This window comes from Strix uralensis, chromosome 5 (genome assembly GCF_047716275.1).
Source record: "Strix uralensis isolate ZFMK-TIS-50842 chromosome 5, bStrUra1, whole genome shotgun sequence".
In the NCBI taxonomy this organism is placed as follows: domain Eukaryota; kingdom Metazoa; phylum Chordata; class Aves; order Strigiformes; family Strigidae; genus Strix; species Strix uralensis.
In genome coordinates this window covers 6774343-6796359 of record NC_133976.1, presented here as the reverse complement: position 1 = coordinate 6796359, position 22017 = coordinate 6774343, and the positions used below count along the sequence as shown (strand labels likewise).

The 22017-nt window shown below is 38.5% G+C and overlaps 1 protein-coding gene across 11 annotated transcripts in view; it reads right to left on the bottom strand.

Annotated features, from left to right (window-relative positions):
- Positions 1 to 2396: 2396 nt before the first annotated feature.
- CELF2 (CUGBP Elav-like family member 2) overlaps positions 2397 to 22017 on the bottom strand; it is a 385790-nt gene continuing 366169 nt past the window's right edge. For 6 of the 11 annotated variants that reach the window (XM_074869739.1, XM_074869735.1, XM_074869740.1 and 3 more), the window contains 3 exons: positions 18958 to 19155; positions 15231 to 15374; positions 2397 to 10801 (listed from right to left, as the gene is read on the bottom strand). In XM_074869739.1, the coding sequence (XP_074725840.1) occupies positions 10674 to 10801; positions 15231 to 15374; positions 18958 to 19155 (470 nt within the window). In that variant the 3' untranslated portion in view covers positions 2397 to 10673. The remainder of the gene's footprint in view (positions 10802 to 15230; positions 15375 to 18957; positions 19156 to 22017) is intronic. The other 5 variants (XM_074869737.1, XM_074869738.1, XM_074869741.1 and 2 more) reach the window with 2 other exon arrangements.

Sequence of the window (22017 nt, the reverse complement as noted above, 5' to 3'; positions counted from 1 at the left end):
TCACATCACTGGACTTGATGTTGAAATAATGCATCCAGCTCTGATACCCCGGATTTAGAAAAGATGTCAGGGAAAAAAAACAAGGGAAAAAAAAGAGGGTTGTGGAAACAAACCACAGAAATTATTCAGGGATCAAAAAACCACTGTTGCATGTAGACGCTTCCAGAGCATATTTATTTTATGAAAAAAAAAACGGGATGAAAAGCAACTTGAGACCAGCTTATGAGTGCCTTTGGGGGGGGGGGGAAATGGTAGATACAAAAGGGCTTTTTAATGTAGCAGAACTGAGCAGAGCCAGAACCAACAGAGAAAACATCTGCAGAAGCATGGGCAGGGATTCAGCAGATCACACGCTTCTGGGAAGTGGTGGACTTTCAACCCAACTCCCAGTGGCTTCGGATGAAGATTACACATTTTTTGACTTGATCAAGCATAGGGTGAGGGGGAAATGATGTTGTCCTACATGTGAAAGGTGAGATTTGGTGATTTACTGGTCCCCTCTAACTCGCTTCTCAAAGGCATGGAGCCGTGTAACCTATGGTTTAGGGAGCTTATAAACCCACTACTTAGTTTCCCACGGTACTTCATCTCTGGTCTTCTGCCTCTTTCCAAAATCCCTCCCTCCAACGCCTCTGCGGTCTCCACCCTCCAGCACCATGAAACGTAGGTGAGCCAAGAGTGAAATTTTTCAAGCCGTCAGTTGGAGGGAGGTGAGATAATGCTGAAAATTTTGCCTGGTGTGTTCTCAGGCAGGTTTTCAGAAAGGAAAACGCCAGAAGTTAGCTCACTTTCCAAACCGACACTTTCTCTTTTTGCTGGGAACTCAACAATTTATGCATGTCCTGTGAATGAGATGTCCCTAGAGCAGCCCGGGGAGGCTGGGACATCACTCCCTCAAGTACCATCTTCAAGAAACAAGTCTCTAAGATTCAGAAGCTTCTTTGTTTAGGAAATAAAGTCCACCAGACCTATCACCAATTGTTTATGCTAAAGAGCACACTCCCATTAATGTTAATGGTGCTTTGGAGCATAAATCCTTGCTAATTGATATAGGAATGTATCCCAGAAGAGTTTACTTTACTGCTGATTTAGCTGATAGATATAAATGTGTGAGAGGGAAATATTAGCATTCATGTAAAACAATTAGGTTATCAACAGGGGCGAATGATTCAGAAAATGACTGCAACTTTCCAGCTCCCTTTAATGGAAAAAAAGAAAGTCTGCTAATGAGGAAAATCAGAGGGAATACAAATATGAGCTAATTGTTGCTATTACTTAATATTTGTGTTACATCAGCAGTCCCTGTAAACCAGGGCTGGGGCCCCACCTGAGCTCTGTGCAGATGTGGGATGGACAGGACCATCTTGCTGCCCACCACCACCAAGGTCAATCCTCTCCATGGCCTCTCTGGTGGAGCAGTATTTCTGGCTTACAAGTCTAACAAACCTGGCCGCTGGATGTCAAGTTCAATAACATTTGCTAAATATGTATTAATAGAGGAGAATGATACAAGCAGCAGCAGATAGATTTCCACAATTTAATTTTTTTTTTTTTTTTTTTCAGATAATATAATGGCATATGAAAAGTGAGGCAGTAATGCAGTTCAAAAGAAAAAAAAGAAAGCAACCCCCACCACTCTCCCGGATCTTTCTGCCAAAGGCTGGCATTATTGAAAGTTTGCTAGATACAAGAAGTATGGGCATTTCCATAAAAATCTGATTGTGAGAAACCTACAATTTTGTGGCAAATGTACAGCCAATGAAGGAATAAAGTTTTCAGTGTAGTCAACAGTTTTAGCTATTCAATTCCCATTTAATTCATGGGTTTTGATGTGAAAATGTTTTCATTAGAGAAGGCTCAGATACAGGAAACGTACAGTAAGCCACACATCTTCCGCAAAAAGATGCTTTGACCTCCAGTGTCGAATTTGTGATTTTGAGCATAAGGGGTTTCATTTTTTAATTTTAAACCTATCTAGAATCAGGAGGAAAAAAAGTCACATACCAAAAAGAAGTATAGCATTGTCTGTGGAAGTAATATAGTATTGTTTCATTATGTTTTCTGATTCATATATTTTAGCTATTTCTTAGTTTTAGAGCAAAAGCAAGAACATTTGCTTTTGCAAATACAGAAAAAGACAGAAATTTATGCATTTTAGTATCTTTTGCTGCAAGTCATTGAATGGTAAGACTTTTTCTCCCCACACACTTCAGTAAGCCTAATTTTCAAGGTCTCCTTTATTAATGAAATATCAAGCGAATTATATAACATTTACCTGGGCATGGTTAAAGACCATGTACCCAGTAAGATTTCATATAACAAAAAGCGCCCAACCCTAGAAACATGGCTTTGTTTCTTTTCCATTTAATGCTCATAAAATTTTACAGACAACAGAATCCTTTCTTAAGCTTTATTTAAGAAATCGAATACTATTATAGTTCAATATATATAAGACACATCCAGTATTGTGTTCCTGATAGCAAGTGCATAGATTTTGTTAAGATATCATTTTTATATTTTAAATTTTTTTTTTTTTTATTTGTTACTCAGTAGCATGTTTCATGATCACACGAAGGGATATTCCCAGTGATTTTGCTAAGAGCATGAGAGAAAAAACAGAACACAGCAAAGTAGTGAAACTACAACAGAGATGAGGAACAAAAACGATCAGGCAAACTATCAGTACAGTCGATTCCTGATAAGTGAATAATCTGATTGCTTGGTCACAATGCTTTATTCACTTATCAGGAATGATTCACACTACATTTTGTTAAACTGTTTTCCTTAGCCTAATACCTAAGAGTCACACTGGGCAAAGGCACACACACTCTGGCAGGCTATTCTTTAATCAGCAAGTCTTGTGACAGTTTGGTAATTTCCCATGGCGATACACATATAGCTAACAAAGAGACATTTTGCTAACACTGCAAGGTGCCTTACATAATTGAAATTAAAAGCATGCATTTAAGCAGGACAAACTGTTCAGCTGCATTGCTTTAAGGAACTCATTTTTCCCCATTGTTGAAATAAAAAAAAAAAAAAAGAAAAACCTGTATCTTTCAGCCCTGAGTATTTAAAAGAAACCCAACTGCAGTATAAGTCTTTTTTTCAGTTGTATTTTTGGAAGAAAAGACCCTCCACAAAGCTCTAGTTTCTTTCCTAAGACCAAGTTTGGAGAAAAAAAAAAGGAAAACAAAAAAGAAAACATCCAAAACATCCACAGAAACCTAAAAATCCCAGAGACCAATTCTGATTCATCATTCATGCAAGTCAAGACTTACTCAACTGAATCCACTGGTGTCAAAATTATCCAAATCGGGATCATAAATTCTATAGAGATGTCAGAGACCCAGGATATAGTCTGACCTCGGTTTCTGCTTTCCTGCCTGGGCTGCCCACTATAGGCTTCTCTGGTTTTAGATTAAACTTAGAGTTGCTTGGACCCCTGACCTCTGACAACAGACCCTGCAAGACGACATTTCAGCTTGTTTGGGACTCCATTCATCACTTATTTGCCTTTCATGGAAACAGAAAAGTGAAAAAAGCAAAAAAAAAAGTTTTTTAAAAAATATATTGAGCAATAACAACCAGGCCAACTCATGAGCCACCAGAAAATTTCAAAACTCTTCCAAATGCAGGAGCCAATGTTGCTGCTGACACCACACGGAAACACCCAGTGCGCCATGACCTCGTAAGACATTACTTGGGGGGGGGGGGCGTGTGTGTGTTTGTGTGTGTGAGCCAAAGCCAGAGTGCCAGAAAGACCAGGGGAGAGGAGACAAGAGGGAGGAGTGTCGTTTGGGTCTCATAAGAGCACTTCTAAGTGGTCTTCGATTCCTGAGCATCACAGAAAGTGGGACAAAGGAAAGGGACAGGGGCGTATGGCTTGAATTCCAGAGAGCACTCGCCAGTGCTGCTCTCTCCTCCTTGGGTTTGGTTTGGTTGGATTTGTTTATTTTTTTCCCCCTCTCCAAATTGTAAGGTTTGTATCTGCGATCAGACAGAGGAGAGAAGAGAGACTTTTTGTAAACCAGAACAACATAGATTTTTTTTCTTTTGCAGCTTTTATTTCATTGTGGTAGACACCGGTTGGGGGAGAGCAGAGAGATTCTCATGAGGAGGAAAAACTTATAGGAAATGAAAGAATAAAAAAAGCTAAAAGCCAACTGTAAAAGATAATAAGAAAAAAAGCGCTATGGTATTTCTTTTGTCCCTTTTGAGATTTGTGTAATACTATTAGCCAATGCTGAGAATGATCTGCTTTGTAAGCCCACAGCAAAAATATCACCCATTTGAACAACAGGGGATCTTTTTGCCATCTTTTTTGTTTTTGTTTTTTTTTTTTTTTTTTACTTCCACTGGCTTTAATAGAAAGTCTTCCTGTGCTCACTTGGATTTTATTTTATTTTTTTAATTATTATATGTATAACTGCACATAACAAGCTCGATCACCTGGTAGGCTTTTGCAGGCTCTCACAGCCCTAGTTAAGATGTGATTAGTTTCTAAGGAGAGTTTGACTAACACCATATGCCATCAGATTACTGTGCAGTTTGGAAGAAATCCCAAGGCTATATCCTCCTTTTCTTGAACGTTTCATATGCTTCTGCGAAGTAGCGGCAGAGTATTATTTTTTTTTTTTTTTAACGACTAGGAAGAATTGATCTCCATAATCCGCATTTTCCAGACTGACTGAAATGTCACAGCAAAAAAACCCTTTTCAGGTGGCTTCTGTGTGTTTGTGTGCAGAAGCTTTTGCAGTTAGAAGGCTAACAAAAGCTACCTTCAATATGACTTTGCAGGAAACTCATTTAAAATGCTTCCTGCTCAGATTATCCAAGTGATAAGGCATGACTAGGGGGAGGAAGAGAGAAAAAAAAATCAAAGAAACCATAACATGTCTAAAATATACAAATCCTCTTTTGCCCCCCAATCAGATATTCACTTAGGTGGAATCGACTGTATCTTTTGTACACAACCAACAAATAGAGAAAAAAAAAAACAGGCACGTGAAACAGTGAGGTGTGTAGATGTATTACCAACACAGAATGACCACCAACAATACAACACACAAAGTAGAGAGACAAGTATTAGGAAAATGGTTTAATATTGGAGACAGAAGCAAAAAACTGCATCACACAATAACATACGTTACAAAAATAAGTCTGACTGTTTCAACTACACGGTTATGTTCACAATGAGGACAGAAGAATCAGAAAAAACTCTGATCTAAACAGCAAAAAAGCAAACCCCTAACGTTTTAACTAATACATTTATCCACGCAAAGTGACCGAGTACTCCTAATTCTAATTACCTTATTGTGTAACTGCACGATACAGAATAAAAAGTGAAACTTACCGCTTTTGTTAAGACAAAATTCTAAACACTAGATATAAGCAAAGGGAAAAAAAGAAATCAAGCCAAAGTTTTGAATTCTCTAAACAAAACCAACTCTCTTTCTACCGTCCAGAAATCAAACTTGAAAATCAGTCATGATCGAGGGGGCCCACAAGAGTAAGCCACAAAAATTTCCATTTGTTTTTTAATCTCCAGTATAAAAAGTTCCACTGGTACAAAATGCATAAGTACAATCAAGTTGTAGAAATAGGAAAGCCTGCTTTTTTTTTTTCTTTTTTTTTTTTTGTTCTTTTTTGTTTTTTGGCTCAAATTCCATCAAACAACAAAATCCAAATGCATCAATAAAACAGAAACAATACTCAAATGGTCTTACAGTTTCCACTAGATTGCATTAACTTTGGCTTTTCTCAGACAATACTTAAAAACTAGTTTGTAATTCTAAACAAAATGATAGTATTATTAATCTACAAACAACAATTCTCACAGCACAAAAAAAACACAAATACATAGGTTTGTTTTTTTTTTTTTTTGTATGACATTATCCAAAAAGGTAATGAAACTACAGGATATTTTTTCCTTTTGTTAATTAGCACTTAAGATAATAAAAACAGAAACAGTAAAATGATTCCAGAGTAGCACAAGCCAAGGAACTGTAACCCCTATGGTGAAAGAAAGATGAACTTGTTACTCCTTTGAGGACTGCCATTTCATCGCAATTAGCTAATTTGTTTGAAAAAACACTAGTCTAGTCTTTTGATTAGAATTTTGTAAAGCAATTTCCCTTGTTTTTCTTCCTCTCTTATTAGGCCCTTGCACCCTTGCAGCTTTTTCCTTTCAATATTTTGAAAGAGAACTGGTAGATAATTTGTCTCCAAGGAGGTGTATGTTTGGGTTTTTGGTTTAGTACTTGATTTTTATTTTATTTTTTTAAATCTTATTTCAAGATGGACACTGTTCTCAGCAATGACCCATCTCAGTTGCCTGAAAGTACAGAAACATTCCTCCTCTCCCACTGCTAAGCCAATGTCCCATATAGAGTAATTCTGGGCAGCCTGATGCCGAGTTACACTGCCTGAGGACCAAAGGCATCACCGCTCTAACTGGACTGGTAAACCCGCAGAACACACACTAGGGCATCTAAAAAAGCTTTGGAAATTTATATGGTGGGTACAACAAGAAAAATTAGTGAAACAGTCTAAACAATCCAAATGATGATCTCATATTATATATATATGTACATATATATAATATAACGTACGTGAGATGATACTTTGAATATGCAAAATTGCTGCAAGTAGTACAAAATAGCCCTCAAAGGGTGTAGGAAGGCCCCAGCAGTAGTAAAAATGTGAGAAAAGTATAGATCATTTATTTATAAGTGCATGTGCTATAAGAAGGAAACTTTTTTGCATCACTAGAGGCTAGTCCTTTCCATCCCAGGGCTCTACATAAAGAAGCATTTAAGTTGGGGATGAGAGACAAGAGTGCACCAGCTGATGTTGTTCATATAGGGCTTCATTTTGAATTTTAGGCGGCTTTGAATATAATCAGATAGAAATAGGAAGTGGAAGAAGGTATGGCACTTTATCATCAGTAGCAGGTACTGCTGCTCACACGCATCAGATTGGCAATGGATTCTCTATACCGGTAGCAAAGAACCAAATCTGGTTGTTGGTCACTACTTGTGCGGTAGAAATGCAATCTAATCAGACTTACAAGGCAGTGAAAAGGGCTACCAGCATCTTTTTTCTGGTTCCTTACACAGAGCTTCCTCCAGCAAACACCCACATCAGTCACATATATATTCCCATGGACTACTTGTACGAGTAAAGTTACTCCTCTCTATACGAGTGTCTGCAGGAGTAAGCCAATATATTGCCGTTACAAATAATGGCAGATAACACCAAACATTACAGTGTATGTAAACTTTATCCATAAAAAGTAGTTTAACTGCAGTGCACATTGAATTTTCACCCAGGAAGATCTAGTGCATCTGATTTAAGCAAAAGTTCATTTATTTAAATTACAAAAATATTTTTTTTTTCTCCTCAAGGTTTTCAAATGGTGGATTAACCACTCCTGTCTGGGAGTGGCTCACACAATAGATAATTAAAGAATTGTTTTCTTTTTCTTTTATTTTATTAATACTGAATAGCATATTCCAGCAGCATATTAAAAGCTCTTTAAGAAAAGACAAAATCCCCAAAATCTAAAAAGGAAAACCACAAGTTAATTACGGTTTTAAATAATTTTAGTTATAGATACAGAAGAAATTTAGACAGCAGTAAAATATTTTTGTCCTTCAGATCTGCCCTGTGCATTGTTCTGATTTCAACCATGTATTAAATAAACCACAAAAAACTAAGTATATATATATTTATAGATATAGATATATATATAAAAATAAACAGCAAAATGGTGAATGTATAAAAGGTATTAACACTCAAGACAGCTCTGGGTGGAAAGGGTTAAAAGTTCAAAACTTTCTCACCTTAGAGGTTTCCATACAATATGAAGAAAATACATAGTGAGGTTTGCTTTCACAGCATTGATGTGTGCAGAGTGGTTAAAAAAGTGAAACATGGGCACTTATACAATGTTTTACAAAAAACATCAAAGAGAAATAACAAACAATAACAATTTCAGGCAACAAGACCACAGGATAGCAAGTTAACAAACTTTTTAACCTCTTTTTTCTTTAAATATTAGGGATTTATACAAAACACATAATAAAATACCCATGTTATCAAATTACTTCACACAAGAAACACACTGAAGCTCTAGGAAGAAAGTACCTTTGGAATTTGGCACTATAGTTTCACTGATTTTTTTTTTTCTTTAAAAGAAAAACCGATCACATTTTGCTGAACACAAACACATCTAAATTGTTCACAATAAAAAAATGACATCAATGCGTCACAAGCCAACACAAACTTATTCTGGAATATTTTTTCATTTTTCACATGAAATTATTTTTTTTTAAGCAAACAACTTTTTTTTTTTTGTGTTTTTTTGAATCTTGTTTTTGTTCTTGTTGTTCAAGTAAACCAATTTTAAACTCGTCTTTTATAAACATAGAACACTTAAGACCATAAGACTCATGATGAAACCACAACTTAATTCACAGAAGCACCAACGTAACACATTTTACAGTAACCTTTCTTCTGTACATTGAAACAGTATAAAATATAGGTAATTTCATGTGCATTAAACCATGGATTGTCTAACTGTGAGTCAGTTCAGCAAAAGGTGACACAAGTAGGTAGCATTTGCCCTAAAACAGGGTAAATATTTTCTTATACTAATCTACAAAAAGTGGTTCTATATATATACTTTAATGAGAAAGTGAGCCACCTAAAATGGCCTTATCAAAAAACTTTACACTGCCTGAAAAATGTAAAAACTATTACAGACCTCTAGAGACTTAAAATCAGACAGTTTTATTTCTCAAACTGTTTTGGAAGTAGTCTGTTAGAAACCAACATTCTGTGCCTCTGGACACATATTGCTATTGTCACCAGTGACCAGGCAGAATGCCAATCCCTGTATAATACTTTCAAGTCTGTTTTTTTTTTATTTTTTTTTTTACGAAATGAAAAAAAAAACAAAACAAAAAACCCAAACAAAAAAACCCAAAGGAAAAAAGAAAACCAAAAAAAGGAAAGAAAGAAAAAACATTTTGCCACAGGTTGTTTTTAAATCCTATCATTAATTTATCTAATAATAAATTTCAGTCTTGCATGAATGCAGCAATGTTTTTTCACATTGACTTCCCAGAATTCATAGCTAGATGAGGTCACATGCAAATTTCAAAGGTCAAACTAGATCAAAGGTCAGTAGGAGAACCAAATATGATGTGAGGTCAGAAAGACATCAGAAACAATGACGGGACGATGAAACTTTTTTTTTTTTGAGACGCCACAGGGACATGCTAGGCAAACGATGGGCTAACGGGCATGGAGATGTCTAGGGAAAAAACAAGGAAGAGGAAAAAAAGTTACATAGAATCTATGCAGCACAAACAAAATCACTTTTATGGGTGCAGGAGAAAACTAATGCAAATCTTTTATCAGTAGAGTCTATGAGCCGTTCACATAATTTGCATTAACTTACAATACTTGTCAACAAGAGCACAATGGAACCCCAAAAGAATCCATCTGAAAGGAGTCAGAGAGAATGGATTCCTCTTTGGGGAGAAAAGAGAGGAAAGAACCAGTTTCTACAAATGTAACAGAAAGGTAAGGGGAGGGGATAAAAAAAGGTCAGACAACTGAACTTTAAACTAGGTAATGGAAACTACGAACAAAATAACCAGACAAATACAAACAAGAGGATAAAAGCATGAACTGTAAAGGGTGTAGGGTTCAACAGTGAAAAAGCGCCCATTCTTGGCACAATTACTCTAGAGACTACTTCAAAGGATCTAGCTAGCATAGAGAGCTGCTCTTTAGGTATCCAATAAGTTAACAATAGGCAATAAATAACTTCCATTATTTCTGAGGCAGTAAAAATTTTGTATAAAAATAGAAATGCTTTTTACAAATAAAATTTACAGGCCTGTGGCTTTCTTTTTTTATTATTATTAAATTTATCTCTCAAGAAACATCAAGTATTGTCACTCATTTTATTTTATTTTTTTATTTTAAACCCTGTAGCTTTAGAAACAGATCTCTAAATCTTTTTTACATTAATCCTTTCCAAAAAAACAAGAACTTAAAAAAAAGTGAAATATAAAGACGACCAGTGTAAAATCAGACTAATATATAACAATACATTGATTTGAACTGAAAAAAAAAATCAAATCTTCTCAAAAAACAAGTTGATGTAGTGGAAAGACTTGTTTCAATTTGTGTTGCAAAATAAGTGCTTCAACTGGCATGAGGCCATTTTGTTTAACCTATAAACTGCTGGTGCCACCCTGGTAAAATACGTTCCATCCATAGAAAACAACTTTTATTGTGTGCTAATGGCACCAGGGTTCACAGAGTTAAATTGCACATTTTTTTTTTTTTTTTGTGTGTGTGTGTGTGTGTGTGTTGCTTTGAATTTCAAGACATTTATTTTTGTTTTAAAAAGGAGATAAATTATGCTGCAAAACAAAATACAGTAACACAACTCAGTAATTACTTGGCAAGGAAATGGGAGCCAAGTGTAATAAGGACAAGTGGGGAAATGGAAGTGGTAACTGTAAAAATAACTGTCTCTTGGTGAAGGTTGGCTCTATGTTCTTTCTTAACCCCCCTGCAGAGGACAGGTTTGCTCATGGGACTTACCCTAAGAAAGCTAAAATAAGAGCAGTAAGCATCTGGGGTTAAGATCAGTAAGGTTTGCTGTCATTTTTGGAGCGTTTCAGCTGAACCTTCAAGCGTTTCATGCCAATCTGAAAGCCGTTCATAGCCTGGATAGCAGCTTGTGCAGAGACTGGATTGTCATAGCTAACAAAACCTACGAGACACAGAACGGAGGCGGGAGAGAAAGCGAACTGTAGGTTAGAACAAATGTCAGAAGGCGTTTTGTTAGGATTTTATTATTACTGTTTATTTGACACATTTACCTCACTTTCAATTAGTTCTTTGATCACACTTCGTATCCCATTTCCTCTCCAGTTTCCTTTGCCTTCCCCTTTACCTTCACAATATTTCTTTACTAGCTGGGATGCAGTTGGCCAGTTTTGGTGCAATGCAGTTTCCAATCTGTTGTTTATCTACCTACCTTAGAGACTGACGATATTTATTACTGTGACACTTTTCAGTGTAATATCTACATACCTCCCAGTCTATTAGGAAGTACTATTAGGCCAGTCTGCAGATGTGAAGCTGAAACAGAAAGCCTGGTTACAGAAACAAAACCCAAACGTAGCGACACCTATACGCATTTGCACACCTGAATGTGAGTTCACGTGCACTGGTTCTGTGTGAGACAAAACCCTCGTCTCTTTGGGCTTAGCCTAGGACAGTTGCAGTATTAATATTTTGTATTTTTCAGCTCCTTCCAGTTCAAGATCTCAAGGTACATTAAATGTTAATTAATTCAGCCTCTTGCTCCCCAAAGGGGTATGCAAGCATCAAAATTAAGCAGCATTGTAAAGACAATGGCAGGGCTTGATGAGAACTCCAGATCTTCTGCTCCTCGGTTGCGAGCGCTAACTAGGGGGATAATGCTTGCTCGGGTAATTCAGAATGGCTGGCCTGGCTCAGCTTTCTTTTTCCCGGGAGACTAAAAATGCTCTGTTCATAATGGACTCAAATCTCCCTGATTCTGGAAGCTCAAAATTCATTTTCATATGTGGGCCTCCCACTTGTAATTGCAAAGCTCGCCTAACTGCTGCTCTGCCTCAGCTCTGGCTAATTACTACTGTATTCAGCCTGCTATTATGCATCTGCTTTGAAATGCTCCCTCTTCTTTCCACTTGAATTTGCCTTAACACATATCACTTCACTCTGTTAAAGCATGGATCCCACACACTTTGTTTTCAGTCCTAACACACAGGCTTCTCAGTGCCTCTCTTCTACCAGTTTGCTTCATTTGTGCTTAGTGCCTGCATACTTTTCTGATTCATAACCTCTTTATACCATCATTTTAACCTGTTCTTTTATGTCTCTTGCTTACCTTGCACTGCTGCCCTCTTCCATCTTCAGTGTCAGAATTATACACTTTCCCCATTGTAAAGAAAAAACCCCTCTTATCAAGTTATCTGGTCCTTGTCCAGCTGCTCTCCATAGACCATCCCTATGGTTTCACCTTAAATCAACTTCACCAAACTATTTAACTTAAGACTCTTCCCTGACAATTGAGGCTAACTTCTGTTCCTTCCATTCAAAACCACCTCTCATTTAAATCTCTGCAGACCTTCTCCTGGCTAACGCCAATATATTCTATTCATGTTGTTCTCTGGTTGATTATTTGTTACCTCCTTAAGGGATAATAAATGTTCCTCCATAGCTTTCTTGGTTTTAGAAACTCTTGTCACTTCTTCACTTTCTCCACTAGATCATTTCATCTTAATATTACTGCCATATCCTGAGGAGCTTCATCACTCTCTTCCTTTCTTTCTTTCCCCTATTTTCTTCTAGAGGATCTTACCTGTTGACATGACTCCACCGATGTCATTGGGTCCTCCCTCCCCTCCCTTACTTTTACATCTCTCACTTCTGTTATTCTAAGGTTTATGAAAGGTGAGAGCTAAGCTTGAAGAGTGAAACCCTTTGTCTACTGAATCAACTAGAGCTCATGAGAACTCATGGAAGAGCACTTCTAGGCATAAACAGACTGTCCTGTCATCCTCATCACCATTTAATCTTTTGAGCATTCATTTGAGGTGGACAAGAAAGCAAATAATGCTAAAGTCCATTTTCTGTAAAGAAAAGTATTTTTTCATTTTCAGAGGCAGTGTTACCTAAAAGTTCATCATTGTGTATCACTACCCTGCAACGCATTCAGAATGCACCTTCCCTTCCCAATTCTGCCAGTGGACAGCCCTGGACAATATTTTCACTTTTCTGGTGTTCTCCCTGTCCTCATCTGTAAATTGACCTCCACCTTCTTTAGGCAGGAGACTGGAAACTCCAGAGTAGAAAGCACCAGGCATGTGCAATACATCATTACTGTTATTATTACAAGGGAAAAAAAAGACCAAACCAACCAAACAAAAATACCAGACCCAAACTGTACCAAGAGCAATGACCACTAATGATACAGGAGAGAAATGACGCACTATTGTGCTAGTTTGGGGTTGGAGGACAGAGAAAAAATAAAGCTTTTAAAAAAACAAATATGGGATCAAAACAACAAATATACAGTTCTTGCTAATAAAGCTGAGGAGGTATGTACAGAGTATGCTAGTATGTTAAACTAGCAGGATTAATTCTGGCTTTGTCTGTGATTAGCAGCATCACCAAGTAGTCACCTACTGAATCAGAAAATCTTAACCTCCTCTGCCACTGCAGTTCTTTTTGTTTTTAAAGCAGAACCCTCTCACTGGTGGCAGAATATCTGGGGAGGAAGAATGAGAAATTGAAATGTTAGTGAAAGCTGACTAGTGCCAAAAAGACAGAGGACTCCTCCATCCGTTGGGTGTTGCCCCCCCCATTTTCCCTCAAATAAGATAACCTTGGTGCATCACTCTAAGTTAGGTAGTTGTGTCACATAAATCCAGACAAATGTGTAAGTAGGTAATCTAAAAGGAAACCCACAAAAAGAAAGCGTGGGAAGTGAGCTCATGATTTGAGTCGCCTGCCCAAACTAATCTACATTCTTTCAGTAGTCACCACAATTGTTGCATTCTGATTAAAGTAGCTTGATTTGACATTTCTTCAAGATTCCTGGACACCTCAACAAGGATTTTGTCACCCCAACATACTAACTGAACTAGCTCCAGATCAATAGGGAGCCCATTCCAATTCCACTTCTCAAATTTGCTACAGTTTCAGGGGCTGTTTTAACCCACTGCAGAAACATGCTGGACTATATTAGTCTAGATATAAACAACTTTTTGTAAAGCTTAAAGAAGTGAATGCTTCAAAATTGAAATGAAAGACTATGGAAAAATATAGAATGAATGTCACAGCCTTTCTCTGAACCAAATGAACTTTCCAAGTGTACTAAGGGCTCTTCAGGTGAAAAACACTCAGATTGTGGGAAGGCTTGAATTTCAGTCCAGTAGGTATTTCTGAGTAAGTTGAATTCTCCTCCTGTTTGGGTACTGTCTGTTTAGATAAATGATAACCCATTTCAAGAGAGATTAAAGCCCAACAGCTGTGGGGTCCCTGAATGGCCCTGGTGGAGCCAAATCCTTAGACAAACACATTTTAACAAAACCTAGATTTTAAAAAAAATAATGATATGCAAGCTAAGAAATCATGGGGACACTTCAGAATTAAGGGATGGTGCTGGGCAAAGAGCAGCACAAAGGAGTTTTGGAAACTAGGGGTTGTCTGGACTCGTTACTCTTTTGTCATACATACAGTTGCATTCCTTTACTCCGGGAAAGAATTGTCGCTTTTATGGAAGCTCCCATATAAAACTTATCTTTAAGAGATTCTTTCCTCTTCCTAGAGCCTCCTCATGCCTTGCATAAGACCACAATTATTAGACCGATGCTTTAACAGATTGCCACTCGCTTACATTCTGTACTCCACTCCATCAAAGCACTGAACTGGTGCATCTATGCTATTCAAAAGACATCAGCCCACTTAATCAACCCTAGAACTTGTTTTATACCAACATATCATCTTCTCCTCTGTCATGATCTAATTTACTGGCAGCTCAAAGTGTTCTCTGGGAAGCTTGACACTCATCTTTTAAGGTTCCCTTCATACCTGCCCTGAGGTAAGGGGAGATGCTACCTTACATAACATACTGGAGCCTGCCTGCAACAGCTGGAGCTGCATATCTAGACATCAACTGTCTGTAAAGCATTCTGAACTACATGTACACACCATTCAATCACTAATTGCAAAATCTTGTACTTAATTCAGAAGAAAGAAATTCCTGTGATGTAGAAGTAATGGGTTAAACATAGAGCATTTTTAAGTGGCTTAGCTATACAATAGAGAATAATTAGGTATCCATAATAAGGCAGTTTAATAGTATACTAAATGACATTCCCCCACATAGGGTGTAATTAGTTTCATGTACTTGACACATTCATGCGAGATGTCAGACTGGAAGATTATTATTGGTTTTTCATATCCAATTTTTAGTTAGAACTAGTTTGTCTGTCCTTCTTCCCGCTTATTTGAGGATTAGCAGTCCATTATTTTTGGAATGAGATTCCAGTATGACATTTCTCACATTGCCATTAATTTTCTTTCCTGGCCCCTTTTCAGTACAGTGCATGTGGTTTTTACTATTCGATTTATTAAATGTGACATACCAAAGCACTTGCTCAGATTGGTCTGTTTGTCAATGAAGACTTTAGCAGAGATAACATTTCCAAAAGGCATGAACATCTGCAGAATGTCCTGATCTCCAAACTCCTGGGGGAGGTGGTAAATAAAGAGGTTTGCCCCTTCTGGACCTTTAGGAAAACAAAACAAAACAGAAGTATGAAAACAGCTATTACAAGTGCTATATTTAATCTATTTTTCCATAATACTTACTGAAGGTGATGGTCAGAAAGCATTTCACTTTCCAACTTTGAAGGAACAAAAGCAAATGGATCATCAAAGGAACAGAGCTGAAATGCAGCTCTTTAGAGCACCCTATCTTGAAAAGTGTTTACCTGATAACTCTACTACAGAAGAAGTTAAACTGCAGCCTCTTTCTTCAATTCACACGAGTGCCTTTCGGTATAATTAAGGTTAGGAAAACAGGTACACAACGTATTACTCTCTCACACTACCCCAAGAACTGCACAATGAGCTCTCTGCTGCCTCAAACACCTGCATGGGTTTGTTGGTTTAATTCTAGTTGTGGGAATGTGGTGGTGTGCTCCCTCCTGCCCCCAACCTGCCTACTCAAGTGACAACCACCAGGTTGTAATGGCTGCGTCTGGACGTGATGGCTGCATCCCGCTCAAAGTGGATTTGGGAGAGACAGATAACACCACAGTAGTCAAGGGTTAATTTGAACAACACGTCAATCTAACCACAGTGCTGGCCAATGTCTGACTCAAGCCAAATCTGGAAGAAACTAACACCCGCAGTCGGTATGTAAATATGACTGCAAGTCAATTATCTTACTCCATAATTAGTGGACAGCCCAGGGCCCACTGAGCTCTCCTGCAAGGCAGTGGGCAGCATGCCAAATCTCCCCTTGAGTAGGGATGCCTCTTAAGGTTACTCCTCGAGGCTGAGAGAGTCCTTGCCTCAACAGATTCTCAGTAAGTGATTAATAGCATGTTAAATATTGAAATCCTAACTAAGTGATAGAAAGGATTGATTGTGCACATATAATCCTTTAGACATAAGGTGTTGACCAAGTCTAGTTCTAAGTCTGGATCCAGCCACACCTGAAATCCCCTCTGAGAAGGAGTTTAGAATGCAAGGGAGTCCTTTCTGAACCCCATGACCAAACGGGAGGGTGTCCCTGAGAGTTTTGTCTGACCCTGTCCTCTATGCAGTTAATAATCAAGTGTACCTTGCTATCAAATCTTAAACCACCATCAAATTTACCATCAAACTTTGTTAAATCGCTGTTTTACGTCAATAAACATATTGCTACATCTCTCTTATGAGTGAAGTGTGTCACTCCATCTGCAACAAGGAGCTTATGGAAATGCAATGAGCTGACCTCAGATTGAGTATCACAGATATAAACTCAAAGGGCAGGAAACGGTGGAGGTGGGAATAAAAAGGATAAGAGAAAGCAAATCTTGTGACTTGGAAATCAGGGAAGTCTGAGAGAGAAAGATACTCAGAATTAAATTTGTATTGACTCATTTCAAAATGACAGGGGTTTTTTTTTTTTTAAAAAATTCAAATTCCCCGTAGAAAGCTCTGTCTCCTGGAAGAAACTTTGCAAAGTAAGTAGTTTTAAAAAGTTCAAAATAAAGTAGTTGAGTTGAAATTAAAGTGGCTTTAGACAAAGCTGAGTTTGCAAAGGAAGATGCAAACTCAAAGGTGCTTTGAATATTTTTCTTACAGCCAAAATTTGAGATACACATTATTAGTGCTGTTGGTTTAAACACTCATCCTAGTACCAATAGGTTATTTTTTCCCCTAGCTCCATTTCTCCTTTACAACAACATACTGGAATTGAGCAAAGGATGCCTGAAAAAACATGATGTATGATGGAGTTAGACATGTGGCCTTCCCATGCAGACATCAGGAGCATAAGAGTTACCATTTCTGGTAAAAACATCTAGAATAACTTGTTTAAGTATTCCCTTGCTTAATGGAACCTAAGTATGCCTCTGACGTAACGTCCTTGGTTTTCTGGAGAGGAAGAGGAACGTGTGCATCAGATTTCTGGAGTACCTTCTGCAACAGTCACAAAGCCTCACCTCTCCCGTACAGAAGAACCAGGCTGGCTCTCTCAGCCTGAGGGAAAAGGTTGCTATGTTTGCCCAAAAGGAGGGGATAAATGGTTAGAAAATAAAGTGTTTTTAAAAAGAAAAGCATTTTTTTTGGTTGAAAAAAAAGGGGAAAAAATTGGCCACCTGGAACATATTTCTTCTTACTGCAAGTAAACTATCTTGTCCAGAAAATAATATTTCTTAAAATAGTATGAAAAAAATTATTAAACAATAGTTTAGAGCATATGCATGAGGCAGTTCACTGTGCTTCAGCATTTAATATTTATATAGCATTTTTCTCTGGTAGATGTTTATCCTCAGCCACTCCAGACTCTTCACCATTCCATCAGAAATCATGTTAAGAGACAAAACATAGTTGTCAGTGTTCAGTGATGGAATTTACTCACTTTAACTTAACCCCTTACTAACAGAAACAAGACATATAACAAAAAAGACTGTTTTTTAAAAGGAACACTGCCAATTCATCATCATAAAAAGTAAGCTTACACTTGATATGAATGTTCATAAACATAAAAAAATTAAAATAGCTAGGAAAAAAATCAAACTGCCCTCTGATATGTATCTTACAATGACACCAAATAAACACTTTCTCGTGTCAAATGGTCTGTTATCACTGACCAAAGTGAGTGAGATGAAAGAAAAACGCAGAGAACATGAAAAAATGAAGGGAAAAAAGTCAATTAAAACCCCCCCCTTCATTTTAAATAATCCAAGCTGTTAGCAGTAAATGAAGTAAAGAATTCAGAGAAAATATACATTTTAACTCCAGTGTCCCTCTACAATAGCCAGCTGGGGAAATGCCAGATTTGTCTTCCTAGGAAACACTTCCCATAACAGTACAAGATACTATTTTAAAACAGAATAAAAAAAAATTCTCTTGAGGATATTACACTAGGTTTATTTCCAAAGCTTAGCCCTGGCAAGAACAGTAGTGACAACTTAGATACAATCTTACAAAGCATGCAATATTTTCCTGTCCTAGAATTAGCTGGAAATTAGGATGAGGGAAAGCAATGGAAAAAGAAGAAACAACCCCCCAAAATGTCTGGGAAGTGTGCAGGGGAACGGAAGAGGGGAAAAGGGTAACCTCATTTTCCTAAACATCTTGTAATTAGTATTCATTTATTCTTAGCAGTAACTTCCTGAGGTTTATTTGCTGTTGGCGCGGGGAGAGGGGGGCAATCATTCACTTAGTTGCTTCCCCACAAGACCCACAATTAAGCAAAGAACCACTCAAAGCGAAAACGGATCTTGTCATTAACTCAAAATCTTAAACCTAATCAGATTAACTCCATTATCGCAGAAAATGGAAACCAGAAGAGATTGGCACCCATAAAGGGATGAATCTTGTTACTAGTGCCTTTTTATGTGGCAGTTGGTAAATGCTTTTATATATGAGAGGATGGTCAGCAAAGTCTAACTTGAAGGACAGATGGTTAAAAAATGAATTACATTAGAGGTTAAAGAAAGTAACAATATGAAACAAGCGAAAAAAAAAATCAACGATTAAGCGACTCGAGGTCCTTTGTTAAGCCGTGAAGAAACAAGCCCACGACGCCGCTTTTGTTTGGCCGTAGGCAGTTTGCTCGGCGTGGGGCTTGCTCTGCTGGTGGCGGGTGCTTACCTTCCTTCTGGCTGCCCGCAGCGCTTTGCTGCTGCAACAAGCTCTGACTGTACAACGTCGGCAGCGCGGCGGCAGCGTACTGCTGGATTCCTGAGTAGGCCTGGGTGAGCGCGTCCATCGTGCCGGCCGTACCGTTCGTCAAGCCTGTTGCGCCGAGTCCTCCGTTCAGGGCCGCCATACCTGAGAGCATTTGAGCAACTTTACAAAAAACCCAACAATAGAGAAAAGAAATTGCACTTGTTCATTAGTGCTTTCCGAAAGTCGTTGGTATTATATGACACTGACAACGACAGCAGTGCATGCAGCTCGGCACTTCACCGAATGGGACTGAAAACAAATAAACACGACTTTGGCATCAGGATCACTTTAGCACAAGGGTTGCACAGTCAAACGGACTCACATGCAGCCTGCTACTGGCAAGTACTAGAGCTCAGTGCTCCTGAAAGCCTCTCTGCCCACCCTCCTCGATACTCGTGCTTCTCCTGAGGGTATCTGAAGCTGGGAGGGTGGGACCTGTTTGACCTGTAGCCTTGCAAGCTGGTCACTGGCAAAAAGCAGTCTGCGAGGAAACCCACGTTTTTTAACCAGGGTCTTTAGCTACAGGCCATGACCACACCATATCAGAAATGCTTTGCTTACACAGAGTTAGCAGAGAACCCCAATTAACAGCATTTTGAAACAACCCTCTGTACAATTATGCGTTTTGTCCCTTAGGTTTGTGGTAAGAAGATGGACTGCGATGCTCTGTGCTTCCACCCTCTTCCAGTTACTGCAGAAGAGATGCACAGCACTGGCACAGGTTGCCCAGAGAAGCTGTGGCTGCCCCCTCCCTGGAAGGGTTCAAGGCCAGGTTGGACGGGGCTTTGAGCAACCTGGTCTAGTGGAAGGTGTCCCTGCCCATGGCAGGGGGGTGGACTAGATGGTCTTTATGGTCCCTTCCAACCCAAACCATTCTGTGATTCGATGATTCTATGATCTAGAGTGACTAAAAGTGCTTCATCCAGACTAGGCACCTTTCATGAAGAAATAAAAGCATTTGGTTCTAGCAACGTCCTTCTTCTCACTGGAAGCAGAGTCGATTCATTTTTTTTTTCTTTAAAGCAATCCTACATCCTGATATATAACAGATTAATTTAACTGGGATGACTGCCAAAGAGCAAATTTCAGACCGGATTGCTAGCTGTGTGGAAAATGGCATCCCTCACCTGTGCAAACAGTATGGTCTGCAAAAGAAGTTTTAATACTCTGACTCGATGATGGACAAACTCCTGGGCTACAGCCTCTTTCCATTGGTTCTATTCCTCATCATGGCTCCTAAATAAGCCACATTGAAGTTGACAGTGTTAACACTTATTTTTATCAGAAATTCCAGAAAAAATGAATTTTCTGCTAGAGCTACACTCTCTTTGGAAGCTAAAGGGGCAGCAGAGTTCAGAGTCCTGCTCGTTGCCCACACGTCCGACTTGTGTCAACTGGAGTAGTAAGTGCTCATCAGGACTGAGAGTTAGGGCATGTTTTCTGCACAACTAGCTACCCCATGCTCCCCAGTTTTTAGGTGAACAACTAGCAAACAACTTAAAAGGGCTTAATCAGGCTCCTTGAGGTACAACAGATCAGTCACCAGAAAAATGGGGCACCCAGAACCACCAGTGACCATTTCTTAGACATTGACTGTGTAGTGTTTTGGTTGGCAAAATGGTGGGTGAAGAGGTGACTGATGGAGGACAATGAAGAGAAAGAGAGGGTTTAATTTCAGAGCACTAATAAGGGGTGATATGTAAATTGGAGAAAAGTGAGGAAATTAAGCAGAGGACAGTTTATAGTGAATTAACAATGAAATCTATTAGACTGGGAAACAATCTTCAAGGAAAGTGGCATAAACCTTATCACATGAGTAATTTAGAAATAAAAAGAATACTGCAGGGAATATTGCATTGACAAAGGAGGATAAAGATGCTGACCTACTAGTTTTCTTCCACCTCTTATGTAGATTTGAAAAGTGTATTCCTATGAGTCTCTGATAATCAGGACAATTGCTCAAGTGGCACCTTTCTGGCTCTGCCAGAGTCTGTGCCAATTAAGAGAATTGTACTGCATAAATTATACCTTTTGATATTACTATAATTTGTGTGACTAAACACTTGACAGAGATGTGATATTCTTAGCCTTTCCTTAATAAAATGTCTCGCACTTTGAAGATTTCTCTTTCCCCTCCACCCCACTTCAGAGCATCGTTGTATCCTGATAGGAGGTACTCGCTGCCACTACTTTGAATAAAAACCTCTGTCAGAGCACAACAGAGCCATATATTTGTTGTATAATGTTTCCAGTTACAAAAAACCCCCTTGCAAACCAAGATAGCTTGTGAAGCAGTTTATATCTAAAAGACAGGACATTTGGAAAACGAAGATTCAGAACCACACCCCCCCCCCCCCCCCCATAATACTAAATAATAATTATTACTATTATTATTCTTATTTGATCCTGAGTCTGACCTTAACCTGCTCTGATGTTTTCATACTTAGGTTTGTGTCATTGGTTGCCTGGCTGTACACACAGTACGGGTTAAAGTAAAGGCTCCTGATAAAGCAGCAGGACAATCTCCTTTTATTATAGTGTTGAAATAACTTGATAATAGAGGAAGCATTAGGATAACATGTTATCTTTCGTGAGTCATCAGCCTATTAGATAAACATGCTTTGTGTTGCAGTGGGTAGCATCCTCCCTCTTCTTTCACCCAGAATCAATAGCCCCTTCCCACCAAATGATTTCAGATTAGCAAACAGCCAGACAGCTCCGGCTCACCGCACTGCTTCTGGGAAGGGCACGGCTACTGCTACTGCAGTGCACGTGTCTCAATACACTTCCCTCCTGAGCAAAACATCTGCAGAAAGCTCTCAACATTTTTTCCATTCTCTCTTTTTACATTTTAATGAAATCTACAAGGTCCAGCTGCAGTTACACATGTCTGCCATCTCTTTATTATCTCTACCAATGCACCTCAGTCTGATATTGAACTCTGGTCCCTTCCTCACTTCTGTGAAATAACCTTTTGGAGTC